The 10356-nt window shown below is 38.2% G+C and overlaps 1 protein-coding gene across 3 annotated transcripts in view; it reads right to left on the reverse strand.

Moving 5' to 3' along the window:
* The window catches only part of Cd46 (CD46 molecule), a 30782-nt gene extending 21080 nt beyond the window's left edge, over positions 1 to 9702 (reverse strand). For 2 of the 3 annotated variants that reach the window (XM_006250478.5, XM_008769849.4), the window contains exons 1-5: positions 9437 to 9702; positions 5545 to 5733; positions 4790 to 4892; positions 3069 to 3157; positions 1990 to 2187 (exon numbers count right to left, since the gene is read on the reverse strand). In XM_006250478.5, the coding sequence (XP_006250540.1) occupies positions 1990 to 2187; positions 3069 to 3157; positions 4790 to 4892; positions 5545 to 5733; positions 9437 to 9557 (700 nt within the window). In that variant the 5' untranslated portion in view covers positions 9558 to 9702. 3 annotated transcript variants of the gene reach the window in all.
* Between the last annotated feature and the right edge of the window lie 654 nt (positions 9703 to 10356).

The raw sequence follows: 10356 nt of genomic DNA on the forward strand, positions 1-10356 counted from the left end.
CGCGTGCGTGCATGCGTGCGTGTGTGTGTGTGTGTGTGTTATCTCAAGGTGTATTCAGGGACAGTTTTACACTCTTTGCCTTTTATTTCTCATAGCTTATTGTTCTGGGCAGGCCCTCCAGCACAGATAGTGCTGAACAGAGTGGTGAGATTAGATTTTATTTAGCTAGATCCTTTCTTAATTAGAAAAAAATCGAGTCTTTTACCATAATGTTGACTTTTATAGGACATTGTTTATCAATGAAGGGATAATAATTTTTCTCCTAGTTTGCTGAGTCTTACAATGAAAAGACGATGAATTCTGTCAAATACTCTTACTTAGTTTTTGTAGTTGTTCCTCTTTTTTCATCTAAAAAAATGACTGTACACCCGGTTAGGGAATATATATAACTCTCAATAATGAATTGCACTGATTAACTTTGTACTGAAGCAGACTTGTAACCCTTCGTTACACCAGCAAGTCCTACTTGGTCATGAGAGACTTCTCTCTTTAGGTACCATAAGTTTGATCTTCTCATGTCTTATTGGGCATTTTAGTGCTATATTTTAAGGATGTTGCTGCTAATTTTATTATATCATTTATAATTTTTGGTCTCAGGAAAGTGCTGTTAACTATAGATTTTATTTCTCTAGAGATAAGGACTCTTTAGGTTATCTTTATTTCCAGTGAAGTTGGTATCTTGTGTCTTCGAGAAATGTCAGTTTCATTTAGGTTGTCAAACTGATGGCCATGAAACTATGTGTAATATCATCTTTAAACGTCTGAAGGATCTTTAGTGATGTCCTCCTTTTTATTCTTAATATTGCAACACACACACACATACACACACACACACGCACACACACACACACACACACACACACACGCATACACCAATCTGATATAGGTTTTTCTGCTTTATCCAACTTCTCTAAAACTTAGATGTTGGGTTTGATTACTTTTCTTGTTCTCTTCTCCCTATTCTGTTTCTGTGATATCTGTCTATTTTATCACTTTCTTGCAACTTGATATTCAGTTTAATATGCTGTTTAGATATTACAATGGAAGACTAGGAATAGGTCTGTCCCTAGGTCCTTGATTTACACTTTTTCTTTTTGTAAAGCAAACATATTGTACTAGGAGCTAATACTTCAGATGAACCCTGGCAAATTCTGACGTTCTGAGATGATGTTTTCATTTTTATGGATTTCACATACTTCCCAGTTTTCCTTCTGACTTCTTTACCAATAGATATTTAGAAGTATATTTTATATAATGTTCAAATGTTGTAAATTTCTTTACTGACTTCTACTTTTACTTCTTGAGATTAGATAATGTACTTTCGGTTACTAGATTTTTATATTTGTTGAGGATTCTATTAGTCATCAGGCATAGACACCTTTAATTCTAGCACTTGAGAGGCAGAAGTAGGAGGATCTCTATCAGTTCTAGGCTAGCCAGGGTTACACCGTGAGATCTTATATCAAAAGAACAAAACCACCAACACAAAACAAGAATGTCTTAGCACCTAGACTTATTTTCCTTGCAGGTGTGGATGAATAAACTTTTGCTATGATTCGGTGCTATCTATCTCTCTTTCAAGACAAAGTGTCTCCATGTTTTAAGTAATCTTAAACATTTTAGAATTAAAACAAAACAAAATGATATAAAATCCAAACATTTTTGTCCAGATTTTACAATTCTTTCAGCGAGGGGGCAGCTGACTATCATCCACGCCGCCACTACTTTAGCTAGAACACTTTCTTATCAGTGTTATCCAGCCAGTAGACACTGAGTTTTTGGTTCTTTCAAAAAAATATCCTACCTCATGGCTATGGGTAGTAGCTCACACACCACAAAATGAGAACAGCGTAACTAGAATTATTTTTTTATTTAACTTAAAAGCTATAAAATTAAATTAGAACATAGTTCATAAGAGGAGGAAGTGCATATGCTGGCTATGTTTACTTTTAGGTAAAACTATTTACAAATGAAGAAAAGATGATTTACCTTTACACTCCGGAGGGTCGCTACTCCAGGTGTTATGGCCAGCACAGAATAGCATGCTCGGTCCAACAAGGGAAAACTTATCTGGCCCTGGGTTAGGATCACAACTGTAAATTACTGCTTCATGGTATTTGAATACTTTTATATCAGTAAAGGTGTGTGTTCCATTTTTTATTTTTGGAGGTGGTAAACAATAGACTTCTTTATAAAAAGGAAAAAAGGGAAAAAGAAAATTAAAAGATAAGTCTTTACTCACTATAGTATTAGAAAGTTCTATAAATTATTGTAAATAAATTCATTGATACAGGATTTCTATAAGTTATTTATGACCTCCATTTTCATCTAGAAGAGAGTTTCTATGATAAAATCCATCACCCCAAGTTTAAACCATTAAGAAATGATCTTTTCAGACAAATATTCATATTCCTGAGGGAAAACACAAAGTTTATTTGTTGGACCATGCTAAATTTTGTGCTACTCTATAGAAAACATGATGATCAACTGATGAAACACTGTAATGTAAAAAACTTACACTGAATACTGATGAGAAATGTGTGTTAAGGGACAGCTACACTCATTTACTGTGCTGGCACTCACACTCACACTTAGCATATCACTTATCATTTTCTCCTCACAGTACAATAAGGTTTTGCAGAAGCTACAGATTTTGATAATCAAGTGTATTGACTCCGAATGTCTTCCTCTAAGCCCAAAACTGAAGAGATTACAAAACTATAAAGCACAGTCCCTACCCTCACTTTTTAAAATTTCAATAAAAAAGGGGCTGGGGATTTAGCTCAGTGGTAGAGCGCTTACCTAGGAAGCGCAAGGCCCTGGGTTCGGTCCCCAGCTCCAAAAAAAAGAAAAAAAAAGAAAAAGAAAAAAAATTTCAATAAAAATGTGTTTATTGTCCTTAAAACAAAATAATTGTTTTAAAACATCTTCAACACGATTAATGTCAATAGGTATAACCATAGAGAAAAGTGTTTTAGGTACTTATCAATCTAAAAATCGTAATAGGGTCTTTAGGCCAAAATGGTTGAGAACTCATAATCTAAATTTTAAGAAGAGAATTTACTTACTTTTACAACTTGGGGGATGGCCATTCCAGAATGCATCACCGTTGCCATTAAGCTCACACTGTAGAACTGACATACCAACCATGTAATAACTAGATGAACAAAGAAAAAGTTACTCTTTTCTTTGGTAGCTGGTAAGGTGTACACAAGAGTGAAGGACAGTTTTAAATAGTTTTTTCCCCTTAATATAGTAGTTTGGGGAGTAGGGTTTTTTTAAGGTAAAATGAAAGTATTAAATAAATCGAAATAAACTTTAATTAAATGAAGGGTTTGTCTGTGAACACACAGTCATATCTAGGAACATCTGATATGTTATCTCCTACAGTCATATTAATATGCTTCTGTGCCTTAGCTTATCTGTCCTGCTCTGGGAGGATGAAGCAGAGGAGAAATGATTCCTTAGGAAGGACTGTCTGAGCTCCAGTTCTAGCTCTGTGACTGATGGCCACTTAACCTTCAGCAAACCATTTAAAGTTTCTTTTGTTCCTCAACTAGAAACATACAAATAGCTAGGTGTGGTGGCACACAAGTTTAATTCCAGAACCCAGGAGGTGGAGAGGCATGCATGTTTCTATGAGTTCAAAGCCAGTTTAGTCTGCACAGAAAGCTCCAGGCCTACATAGTGAGACCCTGTCTCAAAAAAATAAAAAAATCAAACATTCATAGGACGGTTCAAGAATATTAGATAAATTAGAGTCTGGTACACAGCAAGTAGAAATAATGCTAACTCTTACTAATTTCATGATTATAATGTCTTTCCAGAAACAGCTCAGGATTAATCTTATTAAGTCTTCCCATGATTTAAATCCACTTCTGGACCCTCACGTCACCACTATGAAGTATTCTTATCTGGTATTCTTTGTTATTTTGCTCAATAGCTTTTTTGTATCTACTGGGTTTCTCAACAAGATCACTGTCTTTAGGAAAGATTTATGGCCTGAATGTTTGATTCCCTAAAAGTGGCTAGGAAATTTCCTCCACATAGCTTTAACTGAATGTGTTTCTATGGGACAGTTAAAAAATTATCAATGTAACTCTGTTTACAGTCATAGCCTACTTTCCCCAAGACTCATAATTACTTCTGAGAGAGCCTTAGGAAATAAAGACTTACTCGGTGGCTAAGGCCTCCTTTTTAGACACTTCAGGTTAAGTAGTTGGAAAATCTTATTTTCCAACTGAAATTTCCTGTCACATGGTGGTTAAATGAGTCAGTAATTTTTGACTTGTTACTATCTTCCAGAATTCTCCTTTGGTTAGCAATTCTACCTCAATTTCATGATAGCCTCATTTCAACCTTGAGTTGGCAGTGGATATTCCTGACTGTGAAGGATAGGGTCACCATAACTACCCACCCTCTTTGGCTCTGTATCCCAGACTGGCCTGGAACTCAGTGTGTGTCCCAGACTGTGCTCAAACTCATGGAGATCCACCTGCCTCATCCTGAGTGCTGGAATTACAAGTCTGACTCATTACCCCTGGAAGATTTCCCCACTCGTAATGTTTATCATAGACTTATTGCTAGATATAGTAAATATTATACAGACTTGTTTTCCTCAAATTTATTTATTTATTAAATATCCCTCCTATCTCCATAAAGTATCCAAATATTGGGTGTGCTTTGAGGTTGGCTAGAAGTACAACTTGTCATATAGAAGCAAAATTAAAGTATATTTATTTGAATGCTTAAAAAGAGAAGTAAAACAATGGAATCAGGAGCAACTCACCCATTCATACAAGTATATTTAACTCGAGCACCCCATGAAAATCTACCATCTATGTAGTGTACTTTGCCAAACGAAGGGTCCTGTAACATAGTACATTGAACTTCTAGAAGAAAATAACAATAAAAATGTTAACCCAGCTCCAATGCCAGTTGGACTTGAATAAAAGTCAAAATCCTATGAGGTTCTTTTGATTTGCGGATTATTTAATGCTTACATTATAAGAGTGTGGTGGTTTGAATAAGGTGCCCTTCATAAACGTATTTGAATAGTGGGTCCCCCGATGATGGCTATGTAAGGACGATTAGGAAGTGCAGCCTTGCTGGAAGAAGAATGTCACTGGAATGGGGTGTGCTTTGAGGTTTCAAAAAACTTGTTCCATTCCCAGTATACTCTCTGATCCGACTCGCCATTCTGAGACCTGAGCTTGCAGCTCTTCTGCCACCATTGTCTTGACCACCGTGATGGATCCAACCCCTGAGACCATAAGCCCAAGTAAACCTGGTCATATTGTTTATCTCAGTGTCAGAAAAGCAACTAATACAAAGGGCAAGCACAAGAGTAGCAATGAGGAAATCAACTAAATGCCAGGGGGAAAAAGATCCCCTGTAAATTTCTCAAAGCCTGAGGGAAAAACCCTTATTTAAATCAAAACTTTGTTTCACATAGGAAATGCATCCCTGCAATGGGGGTATATAACCCCATTCTAAAATGTCTGAAATCAGTCAATCGACAAACAAAAAGTTGAGTTTACTTACTAATACAACCATGATCTGAAATAGGGACCCATGTGTGATTTGGCTGACAGATAGCAGTCATTGGGTATGGAGACAGATATAGGTATCCTTTTTTACACGTATATTCTATTATCTCTCCAATCGCATAATGGGGTTTAGGCTTATCCTTGAGTTCCATAGCTTCAAATGGTGGTGGTGGTTCACAGGCATCTAGGGACAATACAGCAAGAACATGAAGATGAAGTGTGAGTGCCACATTTTTCAACTGAAAAATGTTATTTTATACAGAAAGGACAGAAAAAGTAGAAATGTTCTCAACAGTTTCTAAGTGATTAGGGAATACCTTTCTTTACTCAAGCAGCAGTAGCAGTGTAATAATACTGTGACTTGTTCAAAACAGCATCTATTAAATAAGCATTTATTCATAAGTAAAACAAGGAGATATGATTGATGGTTTGAGTTTTTTAAAAAAGATATGAGACAATCATGTTCTTATGACTGTCATCGTAAGACATGGCTAATGAGACTATTAAGGACTATGTCTCAATTATTAGCACTTGTCTAGTACCCAGTACCAAAGCTGAGTGAGAGCTGTGATTGATTCTTTATTCTCTTTAAACCAAAATTCAAATTCTTCATTATCCAGGAAATTTGCTTTGATGATACCTGAAAATCATATTTTCTTTGCTGTTTTCAGCCACTCTTTTAAATTTTTTTATTAGTTTAGCTATAAACATTTCTGTGTTAATGTCTTTTCCATGTCAAAATATTTATACTTTACTAGTTTATTATGGATTCATTCTGCATTACTGCTATAATTAGAAAGTGAATTCCAAATACCATGGTTTGTATTTTCCCATAAGTACAGTCATAACAGATACCAGAACTTATTTCTTATAACAATGGTGATAAGGATTCTTCTTTAAAAAAAATTAGAAATACCAAATATTCAGCACTGTGCTAAGCATATCTTTAACTAACGACTCATCACTTAAACAGTGTTCTCCTCTGTAGGACAAGAAAGCGGAAGTATCACAAGATAGAATAACTTCTTTAGGAATCCATTCCAAGTAGGTCGCAGTCTAGGTGTCAAACTAGGCAACCTGTGTCCAGGCCACGTTGGGCACAAGTGCCAATGCAGCGCCCCTTTCTAGTCCTCATCTGGGACTCCCCAGAGAACGTGCACAGTATCCTGTGTTTAATCCTCAAGAAATTGCCTTTTATGGTGCTTGGGGACATTACAGCAGCTCTGGTTTGGACTCAAGATTACTAAGTCAAGGATCAAGTTGGATTAAATAAGGATCAAGTTGTTCCACACATTGGATAAAAACATCATTGCCTGAACTGCTCCAAAGTAGCCACTCACCTCTCATGAATCTTTAGTACTCTGCCCTTTCTCTTGTCTCTTTTGTGTCAACTAACTAACTACTGGCCAGCCTTGTCACACTTAGGAATGTCCTCAGCCCAGTTCTCTCCTCTTTATTTAGATACTTGGAGGGAACGTCTTGTGCTTCAACTCTGGAAGCAGCGCTCAGTTCCCTTTCTTTGGTCTGTCCCCTATCAGGGTATCTCAGATAGGTCACATGTGGCTGTTTAATAGCTAAGATGAAGTCTAGTCATCCTGTGGCCACAATGTCCAGCACCAACTTCTCTCAGGAACATAAGTGTACAACAAAGACACTTGCAAGGATTATACTGTCGTGATTTTAATAATGAAAAGTTATTTTAAAGATTTATACATTGGAGAAAGGAGGGGCATTTATCTTTTTTCTCTTTTTTTTGTTGTTTACTAATATTTAATAACTCAGCAATTGACTGCATAAAGACCATTCCCTGCATTATTGCACACAGAGTAAAGACTGAGATACTAGAGTGTAAGCATTCACTGATCTTAACAAGACCTAAAATAGGCCTAAGAGAGCAGATCTAACAGAAGACTACAGCTTTGTTCAGAGAAGCAGCCACTCCTCCAAAGGAAGGAGATTAACCTCAAAATGTGACAGATTCTCTTTTGCAATCCTGATAAGCACTGTCTACTTATAAACCATTTTCCTCACAAACTGAGTTGTTCCAAAAATGAGACCTTTAATTTTCCCCACCTAGTACAATGAGTTTTCCTTTTACATTTTCAGTGTTTCACTCTATATTTTGTTTTTCAGATTTTATCTAGTTTCCCTTCATTTATGTTGCATCCTATTCATTTTATCTGGGTTTTTTTTTTTATTTCAAATAACTGCAGAATCTTCTTAAACTTTTAGCTCATCCCAAACACTATTCTTCTTACAAATCCATTGGTTTCCTATTGTGCTAGTACCTGCCCCTTCTATTACTTGTGAAGTAAATTTTTATAGTGACTGATGAAAAAGCAAAGTTCTTTAAAGAACTTTTCTTCTGCAAGCAAGAATGATCTTTTCTGTGCTCCATGCCTTGGCCAAATATATTTAACGCTCTGGTACTTGAGATTTGTAAGAGTGCCAACACTAAGATAAAAACCCAAAAATGTAGAGTATCTTGTGTGAAAAAAGAAAAGATTCTTCCTATTCAGAGAGGTAGATAACAGAGAAGTCAGTTTTATAGGTGTGATTGCAAGCTGAGAGATGCGTTGAGCTTGGTTCTGTCTACTGGGGATAGTCAGAGGTCTCTCTGGGAGGTAACATTCCAACTAAGTTTGAAGAGAAGATAGTCAAATATGTAATTTCAGGAGAAGGTTCCACATATAAGAAAAACAGTAACAAACCAGTGGTTTAAAGTGTCAGAGTTTAGGTTGTTGTTTGTCCTGTCGTCGTCCCTCCCCCCTCCCCCACCTCTCCCAGTCATTTTAAAATCCAGTCAGAGAAGCATGTCCCTTTATTCCGGAACATGTCATGTTAAGCTTTGGGTAATATTTACTTTGGTTGATATTAGCAAATATTTATAGATCATATACTGTGTATCTGCCACTAGGGATCTATCAGCACAATAGAGTGCCTGCTTACATTCCTACACATATATGTGTGTGATCAATCAATAGAAAAGGGTCACAAAAACAAGACTGATTTGTCACTGCCTCCTAACATATCCTTCCTCAGGACCAGCAGAGCCTGGAACTTAGGAGGCAAAAGTTGCTGAATGGATGCTGATAAGGAGAAATACAGAAATACAGACTACATGGACAAGATTATGTACATATCAGACACAAACATAGAGTGTTGCAAAACAGAAGAAAATGTAAGTATTGTTCTTTGTTGAATTTTATAAAGTAACCATGTACAGTATTTATTCCATGTAATGAAACACCATCCAAATGTGGTGGGATAAACCTTGAGTTTTAGTTCATGAACTAAGGTGAAAACCAGAGTGCTACTTATAATTCTTGTCTCAGGAGTGATGCTTAGACTGTTCTTTTCTACTATGACTTTATCTGTAAAGAAAGATAAACTATGTCTCAGCCATTTGGTAACAGAATCAGACACTGTCTATATTGGCTAGGAATGGACAATAATTCTGAGCAGGGAGTAAGGGTATGAGGAATATGATTAAACACACTGTATGTGAAAAGAAATCTAATAAAATTGTAAAGCCAAACAAACTAGCCACTTGTAAACAAAGCCCATACTGCCTTGGGCAACAAGGAAACAACTTATGATAAAACAGGCCAAGTGTGAGGTTCCCTCCCTTCCAAACCCAGAGCGGCTTATCCACAACATAAGCAGTGCAACCTGCTACTAACAGCTCTCGGTGAACACCTACCCCTCTCTCCACTCAGGCTGCCCGCCCCTTAAGTGCTGCCTACTAAGCAAGTCTGCACTTTGGGGATGGGGATTGCATGATCTCCACAGGCTCAGCAAAACTCACACAACCCTAGGAGAACTCTACCAGGTCCTCCTGAGCTCTTCCCAGCTTCCCTTCGACACAGCCTCTCTCCTGATCCTACCAGATAAACTAGACAGCAGAAACAGAAGGGCCTCAGCGTAAATGCCCAGGGAGAAGAAAGTGTAGCTCTTCCTTCTGCGACGGGGATGCGTTGGGTCTGGCGTGAGAGGCGCCGCCGTCATGTTACCAGACTGAAAGGAAAATGGGCGCCAGGAAGCCAGAGAGCAAGTTTTGAGATAGGTGAACAGACGCAACAATCCTGAAACTAAAATGTGGTGAGCGACACAACAGGTGGGCGTGGCCAGGCCGCTCCTGGCAGGCTAGTGACTCAAGGTAGTGCTAGCTAGGCCAATCGGCTGGCAGAAAGGCGGGGCCTCAGTTCAAGGGGCTAGGCCATCGGGTTGCGCTACGGCCAAGAATTTGGGGCTTCTCAACTGTTTTCCATTGTCCCACCTTGCTGTGCTCCTTCCTTACCTCCTTTTACTCCTCCTAGATGTAGCTGCATTACTCGCAAGTCCTCTGCAGCTTTGCTGTACTCCACAGCCTGGGTGGCACAGGCTGCGTCCTCAGCGGGCAGAGCTCCTCCCAGGGCTGTCTTCCTACTTATGCTATGGTTCTATAGCTACTCTAGGTGTGCTCACCAGCTGGAGCGGACCTTGGCTCACATAGACAAAGACACCTTATTCAAGAAGCGTGGAAACACTTGTTGGCCCTGTGATCATGGCTCCGAACTTGAAGAATAAAGTGCGGGAACCTAAAAGCAGAGACCTAAAGCACAGCTGTGTATCATCAGGAGGTTACCTCAGACTTGTATTTGGCACTAGTCACATCTGATTAGGGCAAGTGGTTATATTTTCCTCATTTGAATTCTCTTACGGCCTCATCTCACAATCCGCAAATCTCAAGTTTTCCCACTGGGTTCTCAGCTTCTAAAGTCACCCTACCCCCACCCACCCCCACGCAGTTAGCCCATGGTTGTTG

Source organism: Rattus norvegicus, chromosome 13, assembly GCF_036323735.1.
Source record: "Rattus norvegicus strain BN/NHsdMcwi chromosome 13, GRCr8, whole genome shotgun sequence".
NCBI lineage: Eukaryota > Metazoa > Chordata > Mammalia > Rodentia > Muridae > Rattus > Rattus norvegicus.